This window comes from Spathaspora passalidarum, assembly GCF_000223485.1.
Source record: "Spathaspora passalidarum NRRL Y-27907 unplaced genomic scaffold SPAPAscaffold_4, whole genome shotgun sequence".
NCBI lineage: Eukaryota > Fungi > Ascomycota > Pichiomycetes > Serinales > Debaryomycetaceae > Spathaspora > Spathaspora passalidarum.
In genome coordinates, this window is record NW_006767428.1 from 951,271 (window position 1) to 972,771 (window position 21,501).

Below are 21,501 nucleotides of genomic sequence, written 5' to 3' on the forward strand. Positions count from 1 at the left end.
CAGCCAGATCAGATCTCATTGGTCTACGCTCTAGTTCTATTTGAATGGTTTATTCTTTGTGTATATCAACTACAAAGTATATAAAAAAAAGTATAAAACATGAAAAAAAAGTACTTTATTATACTTCAACATCATCATCATTTGTTTCCTATAAAATATTTCTTTATAGTCTTTTTAAATTTAAGCAGAAGCCAATTTTGCAACAATGGCATCAGTGAATTCAGTAGTAGTAGCAGTACCACCAATATCAGCGGTTCTGATTTCACCTTCAGCAATGACATCGTAAGTAGCCTTGGAGATTCTGTTGGCTTGTTCATTCAAACCCAAGTGTCTCAACATCATAGCAGCAGACAAGATCATGGCAGTTGGGTTAGCAGAGTTCTTACCCTTGATACTTAAACCAACGTGACGACAACCTGGTTCGAAAACAGCGTATTCTCTACCGAAGTTAGCACCTGGAACTAAACCTGGACCACCGATTAAAGCAGCACCAATGTTAGATAAGATAGAACCGTACAAGTTTGGAGTAACCAAGACATCGAATTGTTGTGGCTTGGCAACAGCTTGCATAGAGGCATTGTCAACAATCAAATCGTTAACTTCAATACCAGAGTAATCTTGACCAACATCCTTAACGGTTTGTCTGAATAAACCATCACCTAACTTCATAATGTTAGCCTTGTGGATAGCAGTGACCAATTTACGGTTGTTCTTCTTAGCAAAGTCGAAAGCAAACTTGGCAATTCTTTCAGACTTGAATCTGGTCATGATCTTTAAGGATTCAACAACACCTGGGTAAGATTGATGTTCTAAACCAGAGTATTCACCTTCGGTGTTTTCTCTGACTAAAGCGAAATCAATACCGTCTAATCTGGACTTGACACCTGGAATGTTCTTAATCAAAACTAAAGAAGCGAAAATATCCAATTCTTTTCTCAAGGCAACGTTCAATGACTTACCGGATCCACCTGGTGGAGTATATAAGATCCCCTTTAACCCAACCTTGTTTCTCTTCAAGGATTCAACAGCTTCGTCGACACGGTGGTGACCGGATTCACTTTCAACACCACTAACTTCAACGATTTCCCAATCAATAGGGACGTTTTCAGCCTTGAAAATAGTTTGAACGGAATCAGTAATTTCCTTACCGGCACCATCACCTGGAATTAAAGTGACAGTGTAACGACCACCATATTTCTTTGGGAGGACAGATTCTGGGGAAGCAAAGGAAGCAAGACAACGGACAGAAGTCTATTGATTACAGTTAGTATTTAGCGGTTCAAAACAATTTCAGAATTTTCCACATAGTGTTTATGTCTCACTATGGAGGGGAAGGAGGGCTCCACATCTGATCCCCCCCCCCCCCTCATGGACCCCGTACAGATGATTGCATTGGTCCAGATCAGGAGAATTGAGCAATTATTAAACATACCTTTTGGGCAATGACGGATCTAAGCATTGGTGGATATGTGGTTGGGTATATTCTGATGCAAGAAAGCACTTGATGAGAAAGAGAGAAGAGAAGAGAAGAAAGTAAAACGGAGCTTCAAATAAAAGCGAGCAAAATTCAGTGCGAAAAAAAAATTTGAAATTCTGATGCGAACAAACTGCGTTTTCTTTTTTTTTTTGTACTTCCAACGAAACATTAAAATTAACGCAATGTGTGTGTTGCAGTAGTTCAGCTAAAAATACACGTCGTGTTGTAGTTATTGATATTTGCAATTGAATGCTTCTTCTAATTAGCTTTAGTATAATGGTTGTATCCACACTATACAATTCTTGAAACACATTCAAAGAACTAATCTCATTGACATGTTATCTCTGATACACGCCCATCGGAAAAACCTCACTGTAAAACACCGACGTGTAAATCGGTCTACATCAGAAAATGACATACTTCAATTGGGCTTCAAATTGACACAATAGTTGTTTACCACACGGTTCCTATTGTCATTATGCTATTTCGCACTCCCCCCTTCGGCACCGAATTTTAGTGCTGCAATTTTTCCCCCATGGTTGGATTTCGCGAAATTTAATTGGCTGGCGGCGATGGCCGACGGATAAATTTCTTTGTGACAGGATGATCTCGGAAATCGGACTTTGATGGAAATTTTGTCGCCGATTAATTGGTAGAACAAGAACGCGATTATCCGTTGATAATATCAACTATATCAAATCCCATTACAGGTTATTACGTAAAAAGAGCATATTGCCAATATTCTATTATTTTGAAGTGCTACTCTGTTTTGGCATTGGTATACAGTGATTGGCCTACAGACAAGACTTCTCTTCTGTTCTCTACTCAGGTAGCAATTCTTTTTCTGAATCAAGTATCAACTACTGGGTTTAACTGGATATCTCTGAATTCGCTACTGTGCCAAAGAGTTTAATTGGTCATAAGATACCAGTCATGGATTAGCTTGGCATCTATAAAAACCGTAGTACGGTCTTTTTTAGAACTTATAAAGGCAATACTGATATAAAAATGCCAAGTTCTGTACCCCCCTTAGTCAAGCAGATCCAGCTTCTTATAACAGGTTCTCCTACACAACGAAGTTCTGCTTAAGGATTATCAGGAATAAGAGAATTACATGGAACAAGATGAATCATACCATTTGAAGGTCTTTTAATAAAATAGCAGCTCTCATTAATCAACACCCGATTCAACTTCTGGAACTTTCCAGCATCTATCATCCTTCTGATTTCAAAAATCCCAACAGGTTGTTGGTTGGGTATGAGGGGCTTGGTCTCTTTTTTGTAAATTCTTTCAAACTCTTGTAGACCATACATTTTAGTCTTATCCCGTTGTTTGTTATTACTCAAATATAACCTCCGTAGTGAATGTTCTTGATAGTTCAAAATGTTCTCTAGTTGGAAGGTATGTATATCATTGCCAACCTGAACAATCTTTAAATGCAATGTATGTAATGAATTTGGTTTCATCAGTTCAAGAACCTTCTCAAAATCAATGTTTTGGCATATTATCGAAAGACTGGTGACATTTACCAAGGCAGAAAGCAACTTCTGTATACTCAGATTGAAGTTTTCTGGATATGTATCTTCGTCCCATAAATGTAACTGAAACATGGTGATCTTTTCCAAATCAAATATTTCAGTTATCTCTTGGAGTTCCTCCATGTCAATCAATTCTGAAACCAGAATCCTTAATTTTTTGATAGGCATATCTCCAAGTCCAATATCACATAGTTCCTCTAAGTCATCTGTATCTACAACATCAATTCCAAGATCTTCCAACCCAGATAAATATTTAATTTCATTTAAACTCTGTTCTGGCACAACAATTAGATATATTGTAAGTTTCTTCACCCATGGCATTTCTTGACATCCATTAAGGAAAGGAATTCCAACTCTCCTTGATAATATTAGTTGAGTGTAATGGTATTCTTGCAAAGGGTATTGCGAGTGGTAATAACCATTCTGGTCTTCTGCTATGACTTCTATCCAAGGATACTGTGTCTTTACTATATCAAATAGTAATCCATTCACTCTAAAAACCATTTTTTTGACAAGGGTAATATTTGAGTTTTCTGAAATCCAAGGGAATGTATTCCATTTGTTAACAATAGTAAAGTTGGTATAGAACGATGTATAAGTATTAGCCGAGATATGAATAGTATTTAAACTTCGAATGTGGAAATAAATGCATCTATACAACTTGATCTTTCCCAAATTATAGAGCCGGGAATTGATCGTGCAAATACGACACACATGTATCTGGTTGAGATATCTTAGTACATTAAGGAAGATATCATCCAGGAGTGACATGATCGTGATCTTTATTTTTTCTATAGCCAGCTTGGGCTTCTTCACTCTGATTTCTTCAATCTCTTGTCTAATTTGACGTACTTCGTTAACTAATTGTATCAACTCCAGCTTCAATTCCAGCTTCAATTCCAGCTTCAATTCCAGCTTCAATTCCAGCTTCTGTTCTTGTTTACTTCTACATAGTACTCCTGCTTGCTGTTTGATAATTATTAAGACTAGAACAATAACACAATTACATAATATTGGGAGCAACATTTGGTTAAGGAATATTTAATAATTTCATGGAGCAAAATTTGATCCTACTTTTATACCTGCAAACTTAGATTTTCCATAACAAAGTATCCCTAGAAAAATTAGTTGTGGTATACAATATTTCTAATAACAATCGGTATTAAATTGGAAACAACCGTTACACTCCACCAAGTTATTCCCCCCGAGATTGTTTTGGGCACACTTTTGCTTGTTCTTGACAATACCCTTTCCTGTTTATACACCGGTATTAGATACTAAAGGATAACCTAAAAAATAATCCTACATGAGACAACATAGGTATATTTTCTTTATATCGCTGAGATGGAGTACTTACTTTATATGTTTTTGAAGTATTAGATCAAAACGTAATTATACGGCTAGTATAGAATAGAAAAGATACAAATTCCAAATTGTTCATTGATTAATATTTTCACTTTTCAAAGAAAGTTGCATTAAATTCAGCGTTTGCTAGAAGAACTAGATAAATTGAATAGTAGATGTGAAAACATAAAACGCAATGTAAGGAAAACTTGATATACTTAGAATAACCAAGGTAGATTTTTTTGAACTCGAGGAATCCAATATTGTAGTAGGATAAGTGGTGCGAATATTGTTTGAATAACTGGCACGAATATATGTTTCTTTGTAGAACCAATATTTTTTTGCACAATATGATATGTATAATTGTTGTCTGAACACTATCAAGAAAGAGACTATAGCAAGGGGAATAGTCCCATTCCGCATTATCTATATCACATGATGTTCATCACGTGCATGGAGCAAAAAGATTCCTTAAAATTTTCTTTTATTCGAACGTATGAAAATGAGACTAATAGTAGATCAAGTTGTCAAGCCACACCATGTCTATTTATTCAAAAACTTTCCCATCTGTCAAGCAGTTGACTAAAACTTTACTTGAAGAACTTCTTATTATTCAAAATAAGGCACATCAAGTTCAAGCAGCCCGTGAGCGAGAAAAGCAAATTGCATTATTAAGTTACCAAAAACTTACTGGGATAAAACAAGGTAAAGATGTCCGTGAATTGGAATCAAAATTGAAAAAGTTAAATGAAACTACAGAAGCAGTTGAACATAAGGAATTACATGACAGTCATATCTTGAAAGACTACGTTCAACAGAAGGAAATGAGTGTGCACCAAAGACAAAATTTACATAACATGGTTACTTTCTTAAACAGTCAACGGGTGTATATTGAATTATTAGAAAGATATAACCCAGGATTAACTATGTCTCAAGAAGATAATGTCAGAAAGACCGCCAACAAGGTGGGTTTAAGTGTGCCACAATAAAAGTTCACCTTCGGATCTTTATAGCCCATGGTCAAGGCTCTCTACAAAAAAGTATAAATAACATGTACATAAATAAATAATAATACAACATAAACTAAGCAAATAAAAATATACTGCCATACTATGGCTTATGCAAGCCACGCGTAGCGATGTAATACACAGGGGAGGTGCAAAACTATGGCTGTTCGCACACAGTGCTAATGTACAAATCTTCTTTTTCTGTCCCCGCCGCCCACTAAAATTTCGTCCACCATATCGTCCTCGTCCTCTACACATTCGTCATTTCTTCTCTTTAACATATAATTTGTGGTGGCAATTGGGGTATGACAATTTTTAATTTCACAATTTTCCACATAAAATTTCTTCAAGTGTTCAATAATTAACAAATCATCATAAAAGTTGCTATTCAATTCACGAACACTTGGACGACGATGTTGAATCAATCTGAAGGAATTGGCAACATTGTACCTATAACAATCCATCAAATAGGCAATGACTAACCCGGTGGAAAGTGAGCTATTTCCGTCGTCAGATACCACCAAAATTTGTAATGACGGGTTAATCAGTTTAAATAATGTCATTAATCTGATCAAATTGAAAAATTGCAACTTCAAATTACTTCCTGAAATAATTGGTGATGTTAATTCAATTGAATTTTGTGGTAGCTTATGCATTAAAAGCGCGGACTTGGGATTTTCTAAATAGAAAAAGTTAAGGTAATGTTGTAATATTTTCGTGAATTGGCGTTTGAATTTGTCAACTAATTCATGATTTGAGTCAAAGGCTGGGTCAAGACTTAATAAAATCACATCTGATGAAATAGCAACACTTTTGTCATTTTCAACCAAGTCGAGAAACTTCAAGGTAGTCCCACAGTTTATAATGATCTGCATGGGATTTTCCACGAGAAATGACCCCGACAACGAACTGTATGGACCTAACCAGATATTAGGACAAATCTCTTGAGGAGATTCGGGGTTGAAAAACATGGTTTCTTGCCAGGAGGTAAACATTGTTTGTTGTTGCAAAGTGGAAATTTGGCTCTATAAAAAAAAATGTTGCTGCTTTTTCTCTTTTTTTCCTCTGCACCAAAAAAATTATTACTTTTTTTTTTTTGCAATAATGGGAAAGTAATATACGTTGGTATTCAGTTGGAAGTAATACCGGGTGTCAATCAGTAGTGTTAAGTAGTGGCTTTAACAAGTATACTGATTCCAGTTGTTAGTTGAAAACGCGTGTGATATTAAATTTCTTCTCAAGTATTTATGACTCCTTGTGGAAATCTTATGTGAACGAAGGTTGAACTCGAAGCTGAAATACGGTAGACTGGGCTACTATTGAAATCCTTTAATGATAGACTTATATCAATTGAAAGGAAACTTATAAAATGTAAGTAAATTCAAAAATATTTAGTATCTTTCTGACTAGGAGAAATGAAAAATAGATAAAATAAAAAAGTTAGATTTTGTAATAATGAGGAAATTTGTTAAATTTTAAAGGGCAAGCCATTTCTGCCTTACAATTTTCCTGCACAATACTCTTCATCAAAATCCTAACATGTAAAAAAAAATTTCAACATGCAAATCGAATTTCTTTTTTGCTGATGCGTTTATTCTGCAGGTTATAATTACCTCTTGTGCGCACATTAATTTACATGTTGGAAATTTTTGAGCTTTTTCAGTAATAATTCCCCGAACTTATCAACATTCTGGCTTAGAAAACACACAAAAGCTCAAGAGAAGGTTTTTTTGGCAGACACCACAACAAGGCGGCTCAAAGTCCACGGCTTTGAAAAGAGGAATAAATTGTATTTCCAACGTTGCTTCGAATGAAAATGGAAGAGGCGGATCAAGTTTTTTAATATCTTTTGCCGATACGTATCCGCCGATAATATTACATAATAATTTTTTTCTTAGTTTTCTCTTACACATTTGTTATATAAACTACTAGTACTCTATGGCTGGAAATGGACTTACCCAAATTGGACACGGCTTTTATTTTCACTTACTCCACAAGCTCTCTGCCAAAATCCACGACCTTTCCCATGGATATTATTTTTTAATGTTCCGAACAATAAACTTTTCTTGGTAAATATACACGACTTTATTGGTATAGGAGATCTTGACATGCAGGAATGCTCTTGTTTTCTGCAAGTACACGACCACCAGCTCAAAGTAGAAAAATTCATTATTATTGCTAGAAAGCCCCTCCCCCCCCCCCCAGCCAACAAATTTCAGGTAAGTACATTTTGTCCCCTCTCCCAGTGTACTATGCAGAACCCGGTTTTAACTCCAGGGTAAATTCCGTGTTATCCCCACGCCCCCCTTGCTCTTCCGTCTAGTAACCAAAACAAACAATTCTTCTAGCAAATTAGCTTAGAACTAAGTTTGAAACCTTAAAATATAGAAATACCCTATTATAGAAAATGTTATTCCTTCAGCAATTGGCCACGAAAAGAGCACTTGCCATCTCACCATTGAAATATTCATACTCATCATTTGTCAAGCCCCAATTAACAGCAATTGTAAGATGTGCCAAGTTTTCCCAAAAGTCTACCGTGTCTAATATAACAAGAAGGTCAGCTTCCACAGTCTCACCTTTGAGATTGTTATTTAGTACAAGTGCTACATTGTTGACTGCTTCGCTTGTATCTTCTTATTCCTCAAGTTTGATCTATAACGACGCGATTGCAATTCCAGAAACCAGGATCCAAATCCCGACTCCAGATACCCAATATCACAAATCCAGATTCAATAACAAGTTAAACTATGAGGAATTGACAATCGGATCAGTTACTGGAATGTTCTTGGGTATAATTATTGGTAAACTCTCCTCGGTATTTTTATTTGTTACCTTGGCGAGTTATTTCCTTGTAGAGTTTTTAGAATCAAGAAACATCATAAACATTCCTTGGAACTATATCATCACCGTTGGAAGGGAAAAGATCGATGTCAAGAAGTTGGTATTGGAAAAGCCAAGTTTTAAGTTCTCCTTTGTATTGGCTTTCATTATTGCTGCTTACAATGTTTAAGTGCGGCATATTTTTTTCGCAGCTAATTCAATTTATATGACTTTAAAAACTAATATAGATATTTTACTATTTTAACATTTGTAGGTTGCTTTCAAGAGTTGATGCTGTTAGGATATTTTCCCCGGGTATTATCTATATTGTATGTTAATTGATGCTAGTTTCATATTGAAAAAATATTGTGGGGTAAATGAAGGATAATTTCCCAAATGTGTGTAGAAATAGAATGGTTATATTTTAACGATTTGACTCAAAGATGAATCTTTACAAACCCAGCCGCCTATATTTTTCAGATTTAGAGAATCTTACAGTTTAAATTATCAGGGAGTAGAATTTTGAAATTAAGCAATTCTGCAGATACAACCTTTCAAGTATATGTCTTTTAAGGAGGGGGGATCATAGTATCTATAGAAGCATTTTATATCTGAGAGCATAGAATAGACTGCTAGCTAATTAATACAGGTTATTTCTTCGCTACGTTCATCTGAATAACTTTTGATAAAGTAACATCGTTCATTTAATAAAATCTGACTCAACTTGGGATAACCAGTTCTCAAGAGTTTGCGGATAGCGATTACTCCCTGGAATCCTGCTTTCTGGTATTCGGGGCCCCGAGCCATATCCCCATTCTTATAGATCCGATCAAATTGCTGCAACCCAGTGAAACAGCTGTAATGAAAACGACTGCAACTGAAGTGGGCTCTTTCAATTGACTGACGTTGGCTCTTCAAGATTTTATCCATTGGAAATTGGGTGTGAACTGGCTCAAAATTTCCAGGAACTACTCGTAAATACAAACTTTGCAAAGAGTTTGCTTTCAACGCACCAATTAACTTAATAAAGTCGATTTTTTGGTATGTTAATGATAAATGTTCAAGTCTGGTTGCCTGGGATAATAGTTTCTTTAAATCAGATTCACAAGTATATTGCAATGGTCTCTCCAGACAAAAGTGAAGGTCAAGTAATTTTAGCTTACTCAAATCAAACATTGTTCCTAGATCTCTGACATAATATTGCCTCAAGGGCTGACTAAAAATTATGTGGAAATGCTCAATAGGTAATTTTCTAAATCCCTTCAATCTCATTACTCTATGAACAATGTCCAATACTTCATGAAGCCTTAGCTGCTTGAGATTTTGCATACGCAAAATCTGTTCTAAATTCTGTTTACATGCAGAGTTTCTTATCACGTTTAATTCTCTCACCCGTGCAAGGTATTGATCATTGCCCTCTTGGAATACTGATGAATAATCAAACGTAAACACTCGAAGTTTATTAACCTGTTCACTCTGCAAATGACTAATAGTGTTATTATTATCATCCGGATTTTCTATGATTATTGTAATCTGGGGGTATATAAACAACAATTCTCGATACCAGGTGTAATGATTAGTAATGTTCTTGAACAGTACAACCTTTTTGACAAGACTTAATTTCATCTCTTCATACAACTTGTTAAAGGTTCTAGCTTTGTTAATAATGGTAAAATTGGTATGGAAAGAAGTATGAATGTCCCCTGAGACTTTTAGTGGTTCTCCTTGGTTTACGTAAATATATTTAAACAATTTCTCTTTCCCAAGTTCTAGAAATCTTGAATGTGTTGTCATAACATGGAGAACTTCTATCTGGTTAAGATGGTCAAACATTAATGTAAGTATCACATCAGGTAAAGACAAAATTGACAATGGTTTATGCTCTTTAGCAGACTTGGTAGACAAAGGAGTTGTCAAAACTTGACTATTCTCTTCATTTATTTTTGGATCTTTATGTACTACTATAAGTAATGATATTAGAATTAGCACTAAGATTCTCTCTATCCCGAACATTGCAAAGTGGTTTTACAATTATCAGAAGACTATTAGAAGATTCCCATTTTTTTATATTAGCCTAGGACAACTGGTCTTCATAATTGTACCTTCCTAAAAATTATTGAATATATAAACAGACTTCCGGAAACTGAAGAAAGTAAGGGACTACAACATAATCGCACATGATTCAAATCAACAAGAATCCTCACTTTGTTTACCTACAACTTTAGCTTATATGCAAATGTACAAATTTTTAAATCTATATGACTAAATACTAATAAAACAAAATAAACTAATTACCTTTTGGTATTTGGGCAAAAACATCAAACGAACCAGTACCAACATTTGATAATTTACCTAAAACAATTCTTGCAGAAGGAGATTCCAATTCTTCACGGTTACCATCCAAGACGGCCTTGGTTAAGAATTGACATGTAGTTTCATAGGACATCTTCATGAATGCAGATGTACCACTATCTATACCTTGTCTATTGAAAGCAAGGTAAGTACCTTCTCTGGTCATCATATCAGCAATCAAATCTAAATGACGAGAAGAAACACTGATACCATAGGTATCGAAAACTCGGTATATTTCATTGACAATAGTGTTACGAGCAGCCTCAACACCATAAGTATGTAATACAGCAGCAACATCGTTAGAAGTGATATTGTTGACATTGATGAAATCATCTTGATCCCACATAGCTTTGAAGTTGACACCTTCGGTGGTGAGGAGTCTGTTACCCTTGGCATCTGGTTGTGGACGAATACATCTACCAATGCGTGGAATTTCTCTGACAACAACACGACGACACAAATCTTCAACAATATTGACCATCAACAACTTTTGGGTTTCGTTACCGTTTAATTCTAATTGGAATTCACACCATTCACCTTCATCATCATCGAAGTTGAATTTGGTGACCATGTTATGAGAAGCAATGACTTCAGATTGACGGTCCTTGGCAGAACGAGAAAGCTCATTAGATTTCTTGGCAGTTTCTGGCTTCATGTCAACATCTTCTTCTTCTTCATCACTTGAAGAATCGTCAGAATCAGAATCTTCCATTTCCTCATCACTGGTTTCTTCGGCTTTCTTCATAGTTTCAATTTCTTCATCATCTGGACCATCATAAGAAACAGCTTGTTTAACATTACCACGCATCTTTTCTTCTTCGGCATCTTCGTCATCATTAGTAGTACCATCCATGACTCTACCCAGAACAGACTCCATATCAGTCTTACCAGCAGATTTACCAACAGTTGGTAAATGATCTGGCTTCTTTTGCTTCTTGACTTCCTTGACAATTTGTTGTTCAAGAGCATGCAAGAAATTGGTGGTAATAACATCTTCCAATTGTTCTTGTTCAACATCATACTCTTGCTCATATTCTTGCTTGGAGTAGAATTTCAAATGAATAACGTAAGAACGTGAATTAGTACCATCTTCAGATTGAGAAGTAGTTTCTGTAACAGTGACTCGGTCAATGAATTCAGATAAAACAACTCTAGCAACAGATTTACAGAAGGCATCAGCTTGATCATCAGTAACATCATCCAAGATTGGCAAGGTCATTTGTGGAGTCTTGATAGCAGCAGAAGCAGTCATAATAATTTCTCTCATACGAGGAATACCCAATGTCACATTGGCAGCACCGTGACCAGCGAAATGGAAAGTATTTAATGTCATTTGTGTAGAAGGTTCCCCAATAGATTGCGAGGCAATAATACCGACTGATTCACCTGGGTTGATCAAAGATCTCATGTATTTCAATTGCATCAAGGCTCTGAACTTCTTTTCGGTCAACTTACCAGTAGATTTGGCTTCTTCCTTGTTCTTGGCAAATATTTGTGAGTTTTCACTAACAAAGGCGTCTAATTTATCTTGGAACTTTTCGGAAACAGAACCCAAATATTTAGCAGGGTTATAAACATTCATTACTGGATCATACTTGATTTGTTGTTCGTAATGAGGTAATTCCTTTTGTTTCTTCAATGATTTACGTACCTTCTTGGAGTAGGAAAGTGCTTCTTCAACATCCAAATTGTCAGTCATATCACCTGGGTTGTACTTGGCCAATAACGCGTCGTAATTGTCAGCACAGAATTTGAATTGATTCATGTGCGATTGCTTAGTAGTATCAATTGCATCACCACCGTAAAGGAATTGGATCAAAGTACCATCACCGTCTCTAACCGAGTTATCATAACTGACATGAACACCTTCTAATTGTTTAGTCAAACATCTTTGTAAATAACCAGATCTGGAAGTCTTGACAGCAGTATCAATCAAACCTTCTCTACCAGCCATACAATGGAAATAGTATTCTTGAGGTCTAATACCGGAGTAGAAACGACCCTTGATATAACCACCAGCACGAGCATCAGTTTCAAATGGCTTAAATGATGGCAAAGTCTTACCTGAAACCATGACTGGCACCCTTCTACCTTCTAAAGCTTGTTGCCCTAAAAGACACATAATTTGAGAAACGTTAACGTTGGAACCCTTGGCACCGGAAAGAGCCATAGCTTGCATAGAATTGTATGGGAAACGCTTCATAGTACCGTCAGGAACACACTTGGAAACAACTTGAGAAGTAATAGTGTTAACCTTGGATTGAGTGATTGCATCCAAAATACCAAGCTTATTATCATCACGCAAGATTTCTTCCAATCTTCTCAATAACTCGGGATCATGATTGGAAGTATCTTGGTCCAAGTTGGTGACTTCAGCAGCAGCAACTCTACCAATATCAACTGATTGTTTCAAGATTTCCTTTCTCCATTCATTACCTTCGTTGGTTAATCTCAAATCATCCATACCACACGTGAATGCAGTCATCATGATATAGTTGGTGAATAATCTACCCAAGACACTCAAAGCCTTACCGGCAACTGTAGGACCATAGACTTCATGTAAGGAATGGACAATACCGTATTGAGAAGCACCATATTGGGACTTGTCTAAAATACCACAAAGTAATTCACCATTTTTGAAGATCACATCGTTTTCAGTAGATCCAGCACCCCAATAGTCACTCTTAATCTTGTTTTTGGAGATTAAGTTAACACCAGGAACCCCATCAGGCTTGATGTTTAACAAAATAGTAGTGATAACTTGCTTACCAGTCCATAATTGTTGAGGCTTGAAAACGGCAGGTGGAACAGTAATAATTCTATTTCTAGTGGTATGGCCATCTTCAGGTCTAATACATCCATAAACTAATTGTTGATAAATTTCTCTGGTAAAGAAAGTGTCCTTGCTAGTCAACCAAACACCAGCAGAAATGTGATCTTGAATCAACCCTCTTAATGGAGAACCAGAGGTTGGAGTTAAATATTGGTTATCGGTATTGGCCAAGTTCAAGGCCTCAGCTTTGGCATTTTCATTTTGTGGGAAATGCATATTCATTTCATCACCATCGAAATCGGCATTATAAGCACCAGTATTGGCATAATGCAATCTTAAGGTTTTTTCACCGGGTAACACTCTAACTTTATGACCCATCATAGAAGCTTTATGCAAAGTAGGTTGACGATTCATAATAACCACATCCTTGTTCTTGATATGTCTATAGACCTTCTTGTTGACAACGGATGCACCGTTGGAAGGAGTTAACAATTGATTGGCAATAGCCTTACGTTGTTCTAAACTCATACCAATCAAGGAAACCAAAGAACCATCTTCGTTTTGCACTTGAACTGCACCAGGCCACTTATCAGGACCATTTATAACAGCTTGTCTTAATTCAGATGCATTATAAGAAGTAACTGGTTCTGGGTAGGTTAGCTTCTTGGCGAAAACTGGTGGAACACCAATTTCGTTGGTTTCCAAGTTAGGATCAGGAGAAATGACGGATCTAGCAGCATAGTTAACTCTTTTACCCATCATATGTTTTCTGAATAACCCTTCCTTCTTTTCCAAGGCTTGTTTGATACCTGGGTTTGGAACCTTACCAGCTGGTGCATTTTGGTTCTTGGTGGAATCAATGAACGCATTCACGTCATTTTGAATAGTAACAAAGGCATTCATTAATCTGTTGAAAATAATCTTCTTTTGTTCACCGCTCAATTTCTCTTGGTACATGTTAGAAATTTGATCATTCAAATCTCTGATTAACAAAGAGGTCTTGAGAATGTTGGATAAAAGTTCATTTTGGGAATTTTCGTGGATTTCATCACCTAATTTAGAAGGTAATCTGAATCTGGTTGGTGGAACCAAAATGCATTGTCTAAAGAAAATATCACCCTTGACAATTTCCTTTTGGTATGGTCTGGAATGGAAGACCTTTTGAATTATAGGTTGTTCATTTGTAAACACAGCTCTAATAATGTTTCTAATTTCTGAGGACAAGACATATTTGGAACCTCCCTTGTGTCTGATATTTGGAAGGTTGTCACCCGAAGAAGTATTGGAATTTCCCTTGGTGTTTCTAATCATATCAGGACGCTGTAATCCTTTGACACGGTTATTACTGACTTGCTTATCGGTCAATGCATTTTCAAAGATCTTGGTGAAACCGTCTTTTCTGAAGGTTGGAGAATACATCCCACAATTGTCACACTTTGGTCTACTCAACAATCTTTTGTAGAAATCGTGGATGGTGTCTTTTCTTTCTTCACCAACAGTAGCAGTGACAACACCACGTTCGCTGGTTCTACCTTCACTAAGAGCCTTGGCAATAGCAGTATTAACAAACAACTCACGACGCTCCATTAATTCTTGCTTGGTCTTTTGATCAAGGGTATCATTGTCGTCGTCATCGTCTTCAATTTCTTGGGCACCTTTAGCCAACATGTTTTCCAAGTCAACACATTCCAATAACAACCCGTATTGGATCAATCTCAACTTGCATTGGTACTTGTGAACTTCCAATGCATTCAATTTAAACTTGTGACAGTAAAGACAAGAAGCTCTCAACAAAATGTATAATTGGTTGAAGAACAATGGGTTGTAAACAGGGACTGGTAATTCGATATGACCCATATGTCCAGGACAAAACTTTTCATCCAAACCACAGGTGGTACAAACATTTCTGAGGAAAGCACCTAATGCCAAATCATAAAGCCCAGAATTTATAGGGTGGCCTAAGTTGTCAAAAACTGTAGGATTGGTGATTTGCTTGGCTGATAATCTTTTGATTTCATTATCAGACAAAACACCAAAATCCACAGACTTGATTTCTGAACCAACTGGTTTCGAAATATCCATCTTGTGTGTTGTGATTGGGAAGGTGGGTTGTAAAATAAAAAAGGGCAATTTGAAAATCAGCTTAAATTTTTTTCAATGCTCATCCCAATTTTTCGCTCACGTGAAATTTGTTCACGTGACGACTTTTTTTTAAAAAAAAATGTCTCATACTTAAACGCATATGGTATAAATTGACTATATAGAAAATGTTAACAACTAATCACTACCACTACTGCCTCCTCCTAAACGCAATCCTCTTCTGATTCCTTTGATTCCACTACCAATTCCCTTACCTACAGTTCCTACACCTTTGGTAACACCTTTACCAACACCTGCACCAACACTTCCCACAGTAGTTAAGCCAATTGCGGCAGTACCTCTGGCCTTGACATTCATAACAAATTGCGTCTTGAATGAAAGTCTTACAAACGCTTTACCAGCAGATTCACCATTCTCGCCAAACAATGGTACTTCAGCTTCCACAGGACCACGTGTAGTGTCATACTCTTTCAAATGGATATATCCTGTGCCTAGCAAATCGTCCTTTTCAGCCATGTCCCAATCCATACAAACTAATTTTATATCAGAATCATACCTATTGGCAACTTCAACTTCGCCACTCTCATTCCATTCTGGACTAAGTGTCTTTTTAACTTTCTTGGTCTTGTGGAAAGACTTCTTTTCCGTATTAAGAAACAATTCCACGTATGGATCGGATTTCCCGTTGGAATCAGCGGCAGGAAGTCCCTCGGCTCGAAGCACTTCAACGGTCAAGATACCGGCATTGTTGATACTATCCTGTGGAGGAATTCCAGCATGGTAAACAAGTGGAATCCATGAACATTGGACAGTAAATGTTGCTTCACCGGCACCAGAAAGTTTTATCTTGGTTGGTTTAGAATAGGCATTCTTCAATAACTGCAAGGTAGGAATAGAGGTTTCAGCAATTGCCTTGGCAGCTCTATTGTCATCGTTGTTCTTAACAAGTCTGAAAGTAGCTTGTGACCATTCAAGTTCAGGGATAACAGCATCACCAGTAAGTCCAAGCTTGGCTTTCTTACGTTTAATTTCAGTAGTGACAAAATTGTTAAACATATTGTTGTCAAAGAATGCTTGCAAGAAAACATCATCTTTACTTAAAGTACCGTCAATTATTTCATAAACAAAAACACCGGAAGTATGTTCAATTAATTGCTCTAAAGTTAATTTTTCTTTTGCTTCCATGACATCACCAAATCCTTCATCGTCATCTTCCTTGGCGGCTGGCTTAGCACCAGGTTCTTTACCTTCTGCCTTGGCAGCTTCGGCAGCAGCAGCAGCTTCTTGTTCGGCCTTCTTCTTCTCTTCTTCCTCTTCTTTAATTTCCAGTAAACTCATCACTGGAATAGCAGGATAAAACGAAATCGAATAATGAACATAACCTTTCATACCCTTTTTATGAATCAACTTGGAAGTTCTTGGCTTTGTGTCAATATATTCAATATAATGACCAGTTTCATCCTTTTGAATAATATCAGTCAATTTGACATCAAATGAACCCAAGGTACGATCTGGTGAATGGGCTTCAACATCCATCACTTCAATGGTCAACTTTTGATTTGGCGATGTGACAGTAGCATAATGAATTTCATTCCAAGTGGGGTGCAAGGTAGATTCACAGGCAACAGTACGGGCTCTTTCAACACCATTAACCAAGATCTTAGCGTATGGATCAACTTTACCAATTGTTTCCAAATTGATCAAATCTTCCGCATCCTTGATAGAAATACGAACGGCACCAATAGGAGGAGCATACCCGACACCAGCTGAACCACCTTCGATAGAGACCGGTTTCCAATTAGTGGTGATTCTAACTTCTCCTCCCTTGCTCAATGGGAACCAGGTTTGGTCAACCTGAGTAGCATCAATAAGGGAGTTCAAGTTAGTATTGACTTGTCCAATAACACGATCATTCTTGTCCTTAATTAAAACCTTAACTCTAGTCTTGGCCTTGTTGAAAATAATTTCTTCGGTTGATGATCCCCATCCAGGTGAATTGGAGTTCTTAATCAAATTAGTCTTTAACACAGAGTCATTGTTCAATTTAAGTTCGGCATAAGCGGATACACCCTTGTCGCCTCCTCTCAATTGTTTTGCTTCTTCAATTGTGATTGAAGCAATACCAGTATTCAAATCGGGTGGTGGGATAACAGCACCATCGGCTTGTTTGATAGGCTCCAAAGTTGGCATATATTGAATAGCAAAACTCAATTCACCAACAGGCTTATTATTTCTCAAGAAAGGAGCAGACAAACCAGATTGTTTTGGATTATCAACACAGGATTCAATATCAAATAAAATGACACCAACTTCACGATCTTTTCTAAAATCGTTGAAATCAACAACCGAGATGTGTAATGGTTCAGACAAGGAAGTAACAGGCAAGTAAAAAGTTTCATTCCAAACAGGAGCTTTGGTATCACTCTTGGTGGTAGATTTAGCCAAAACATCAGATTTGAAGCCAAAAGTCAAGTATGGATCTAAAGTATTACCAATACTAGAAAATCCTTTTAATCCTCTAGCAGAATCAACTGTAATAGCAAGCACACCAATAGCAGAATTCAACGCATTACCAGATAATAATTGTTGAACATTCAATTGGAAAGAAAGAGGGCTGAAAAGCATAGGACCAACATATTTCTTAACCATTTCATTAATAAATGGATATAACCCAGGTAATGATAACACTTCCCACCAAAAGTTTGATTCACCACCAATTTTAGTATTAAAATCAAAGTCGAGTGGTTCAATCATGGAAACATTGATGGTTTCAACATGAGGAAATGAGGTCATCATTCTCATTCTAACTCTGGCTAAACCTTTGCATGAGACATCAGAAACAGTAATGGGAATACTAACACCAAATAACTTGATTCTAACCACGGTTTTCTGGTTGACTTTACTCTTTAACTGTTTAAAGTTTGCATCAACTAAAGAATTTGGGGTGAATGAAAACCCCCAGTCCATAACAACGACATCGTCAGCAGTACCATGCATGGTCTTGACACATTCAACCCTAGGTGGTTTGGTACCGAGAGTGAAACTATCAATCCAAAGTGCCTTGATAAAAGCAGGCACATATGGGTTACTAGCCATGATAGGATTTGCTTGATCACACACAATTTGGGAGATGGAAGGTTCTAAATATGCCCAAAATTGTTCTAAAAAGTAGTTAGCCCAGTCCATTGATTCGTAATCAGTTTCAATCTTTTTGATGGAAAACTCCCGCTGAGCTTGTTCACGTAAAACACCACGGTACTTTTTAACGGAAGCACGATACAAGATTGAAAATACAACCATGATGAAAAACACAGGAGCGATTGAAAATCTAAACCATCCTACGATCCAAGATAACAATCCACCAACAATCAAATAACCAGCATTATGGTACCAGTCACCATAGATTACTGGGGGTAAAACGCTATCAATTGAAGAACCTTTAGATAACAAATCGGTATTTTCGTCTTCTTCAGTCAAGGCGTCGTTTTCTTCATATTTACCAACTTCTTTCCAACCTCTGAATGTTGGTTCAATTGGTTTTCTTGGCGCTGGTTTAGTTTTGACGTTGGAGATGTCTAAATCTTCACTTGGAGTTAATTCAGCTGCAGCTTTTGTGCTTTGTTTTCTTTTCAAGTCTAGAGTTGGATTGAGTGATAATTGGTCAACGCTGGCTGCGGCAGTGCCGGTACCTGTGGCGGACCTAGTGACAGATCCAGTGACAGATCCAGTGACAGATCCAGTGACAGATCCAGTGACAGATCCAGTGCCAATGTCAGGACTCTTTGTCTAAAGTAGTTAGTAAATATATACAAGGTAAAACAAACTTCAATAGCAAGTACTTACCCCTGATTCATTAGTTTGGGGAGTTGCCATTGTGGTATAGCTAAGCTCAATTGATAGCTGTAACGGTCAATTACAATTAAGAATTAAAGTTTAAACAGGGGGGGGATGGACTTGGTTGCCTAAATTTTGGTTGTAAGTTTTTCCGCGCGTGTAGTAAACTTGGCCTTGCTAGTGGTGGTGGGAAATTTCCCACCGAATTTCATCTGGCCTGCGCTAAGCCCTGTGTACAAGGCACAATGACGTCTTTGACGTGTTCACGTGACACAAACAGTACCTTTGTGATACATACTTGTTACCTCTCTGTCAATAAATAATGTCTATTAAATGCTAATCGTTATATATACAGGGTGGTCCTGGGACTAGAGTGGTCCTGGGACCAGGGTCATTATATGTACACTTTTCAGTTCTCTTCCTCCTCGCACTAATCTTCTAATCCATCCTCCCTGGAGATAATATCGCTCACTCGGTTGATAGCTTCAATCAAATATGCCTTCTTGGTCTCCGTTTCATCATAGATAATTCTCAGGTATTCATGGGTTGTATGCATAGCAATCAGATATTTCCTGGTGTGCTGTTCTTTTATCCTCTTTATTTCCATAATTGCATCGTTATACCTGTCATCTTCAGTTGCTCGATAGTAACTTTCAAGAGTAACGACATATATGTCTAGTATGATGTCAAGGAAATCAGCCAGAATTGAAGTCTTCACTTCACCTTTGGTTTCCTCTTCCTTGAATGCTACATGGAAGTTTGGTTCTAGCTGTTGTAACGATTCAATGTCACCACTCTTGATCAAATCCATGATTGCTTCGTGGGAGTTGACTGTATTCACCTCTCCGATAATTTCCGAGGTGATTTGAAGCAAATTATCAATCGTCCAATCTTGTCTATCCTTTATCTTACTATGAATGTCAAATCCTTTAAGAATTAACTTGTAGAAAACCTGGCTGGTGGGAATATCTGTAGTTTTGTCCATAAGCCTGAGAACATCTCTAACTTGGCTGAACGAACTTGATGGTGTGTAACAATGATATTCAGCTAAACTGAGAAACGTCTTTATACTTGGGTGCAATTCTGCAATCACTTCATAATCTTTGGTAATGGCCATCAATCTGTGGTATATTGATCGGCACCAAGCATAATAATCTCGTTCAGAATAATGCACCCATGATTTCTTGGGGTCTAGTTTAGAATAGTATGCAGCTTGAACCAAGTCTTGCGCGAGATTGATCCTTCCCATTTTAGTTAGTAATGAAATAACTTCGTCAATGACTGCAGCTTTGACTGATTTCATGCTGTTAATCTCATGCAATATTTTAATTAAATAATCAATCGTATCGGGTTTGTTTAATTTAGTTTGGAAATAATTAAGCAACATGATCACCCCTGATCCAGACACGTACTCATTGGAATTCCAAATTTCTTCAACCACCTCCATTTCATTATTTCTTAATGCTAAATCTAAAAGAAGCAAATTTGAGTTTGTTCCAGGTGGTAACAGTTTTCTCAACTGGGTGTAAGTTTCATAGTTAAATTTCCGATATTTTAATGGCTCATAATGCAGGTGTTGAACCTCCTGGTCATAGTACTTGGCAATATTCTGTCTATCCTTAAACAAGGACAATTGCACCATTTTGATTCGTTCAGTGGGTGTTAACGGAAGTTTTGCCTCAACTATATCTTGCAATATCTTGGAACACATATTGCTATAGGCTTTCCTCTGGTCTAGCTTTCGTTTGGCATACTTTCGCATAGCCAAAGTAGGCTTTTGTTTGATATTAGTTTCGGTATTCAACCTATGGAAGTTTCTCGATGCATACAAGAAAACTTGAACTAATTGGTTCAAGTCATCTGAGGTTATGAATAATGCTCGAGGGCTAGGAAGGCTCATATAAGCTTGGAATAACCGTTCGTGAAACACTATGGACGAATACTTGATTGAGTTGTTGACAACATTGAATTCTTTGGTTACATCTCTGAATATGGGATCTGATTTTTTCGTTCTTGGATATAGTTCCTTAATAAACTTCCCATACTCCTTGGTCATCTTGACCGAGTTCTTGTTCATTATATGCTTTCTTTGTTCGAGTATCTGTGCGTTTTGATATGCTAATTCTCCACCATATGCTGAAGTTTGTAGTAGTTTCTCTTTAATTGTAGTTGTGCTTGAATTAGATGGTAGCTTGAACACGGTTATTAATCGCTGTTGGTGCTTACTTATGAGTAAGTCTATGCATTTTAGTA

The 21,501-nt window shown here is 37.0% G+C and overlaps 9 protein-coding genes across 9 annotated transcripts; 2 read left to right on the top strand and 7 right to left on the bottom strand. All coding sequences in view use genetic code 12, as the record gives it.

Annotated features, from left to right (window-relative positions):
• Positions 1–42: 42 nt before the first annotated feature.
• Positions 43–1,506, bottom strand: IDH1 (isocitrate dehydrogenase (NAD(+)); the record flags this gene model as incomplete). Its single annotated transcript, XM_007375538.1, has 2 exons — positions 43–1,251; positions 1,433–1,506. 2 exons carry the CDS (start codon positions 1,457–1,459, stop codon positions 181–183), a joined length of 1,098 nt encoding a protein of 365 aa, XP_007375600.1.
• A 159-nt stretch (positions 1,507–1,665) lies between these two features.
• SPAPADRAFT_66952 (uncharacterized protein) lies at positions 1,666–4,716 on the bottom strand (the record flags this gene model as incomplete). Its single annotated transcript, XM_007375539.1, has 1 exon — positions 1,666–4,716. One exon carries the CDS (start codon positions 4,039–4,041, stop codon positions 2,563–2,565), a length of 1,479 nt encoding a protein of 492 aa, XP_007375601.1.
• A 169-nt stretch (positions 4,717–4,885) lies between these two features.
• Positions 4,886–6,798, bottom strand: SPAPADRAFT_61405 (uncharacterized protein; the record flags this gene model as incomplete). The annotated part of the gene is made up of 1 exon (XM_007375540.1): positions 4,886–6,798. The coding sequence occupies one exon, from the start codon at positions 6,359–6,361 to the stop codon at positions 5,546–5,548; it is 816 nt and encodes a 271-aa protein (XP_007375602.1).
• Positions 4,899–5,348, top strand: SPAPADRAFT_139500 (uncharacterized protein; the record flags this gene model as incomplete). The annotated part of the gene is made up of 1 exon (XM_007375541.1): positions 4,899–5,348. The coding sequence occupies one exon, from the start codon at positions 4,899–4,901 to the stop codon at positions 5,346–5,348; it is 450 nt and encodes a 149-aa protein (XP_007375603.1).
• A 244-nt stretch (positions 6,799–7,042) lies between the features above and the next one.
• Positions 7,043–7,496, bottom strand: SPAPADRAFT_61406 (uncharacterized protein; the record flags this gene model as incomplete). Its single annotated transcript, XM_007375542.1, has 1 exon — positions 7,043–7,496. A coding segment is annotated over one exon (199 nt), but the record flags the coding sequence as incomplete, so codon positions are not given.
• A 199-nt stretch (positions 7,497–7,695) lies between these two features.
• SPAPADRAFT_61407 (uncharacterized protein) lies at positions 7,696–8,450 on the top strand (the record flags this gene model as incomplete). The annotated part of the gene is made up of 1 exon (XM_007375543.1): positions 7,696–8,450. The coding sequence occupies one exon, from the start codon at positions 7,774–7,776 to the stop codon at positions 8,377–8,379; it is 606 nt and encodes a 201-aa protein (XP_007375605.1).
• Positions 8,451–10,476: 2,026 nt separating this feature from the next.
• RPA190 (DNA-directed RNA polymerase I core subunit) lies at positions 10,477–15,396 on the bottom strand (the record flags this gene model as incomplete). Its single annotated transcript, XM_007375544.1, has 1 exon — positions 10,477–15,396. The coding sequence occupies one exon, from the start codon at positions 15,394–15,396 to the stop codon at positions 10,477–10,479; it is 4,920 nt and encodes a 1,639-aa protein (XP_007375606.1).
• A 124-nt stretch (positions 15,397–15,520) lies between these two features.
• SPAPADRAFT_153115 (tricalbin) lies at positions 15,521–19,338 on the bottom strand (the record flags this gene model as incomplete). Its single annotated transcript, XM_007375545.1, has 2 exons — positions 15,521–19,197; positions 19,258–19,338. 2 exons carry the CDS (start codon positions 19,285–19,287, stop codon positions 15,592–15,594), a joined length of 3,636 nt encoding a protein of 1,211 aa, XP_007375607.1.
• A 223-nt stretch (positions 19,339–19,561) lies between these two features.
• Positions 19,562–21,325, bottom strand: SPAPADRAFT_66958 (uncharacterized protein; the record flags this gene model as incomplete). Its single annotated transcript, XM_007375546.1, has 1 exon — positions 19,562–21,325. One exon carries the CDS (start codon positions 21,323–21,325, stop codon positions 19,679–19,681), a length of 1,647 nt encoding a protein of 548 aa, XP_007375608.1.
• Positions 21,326–21,501: the final 176 nt, after the last annotated feature.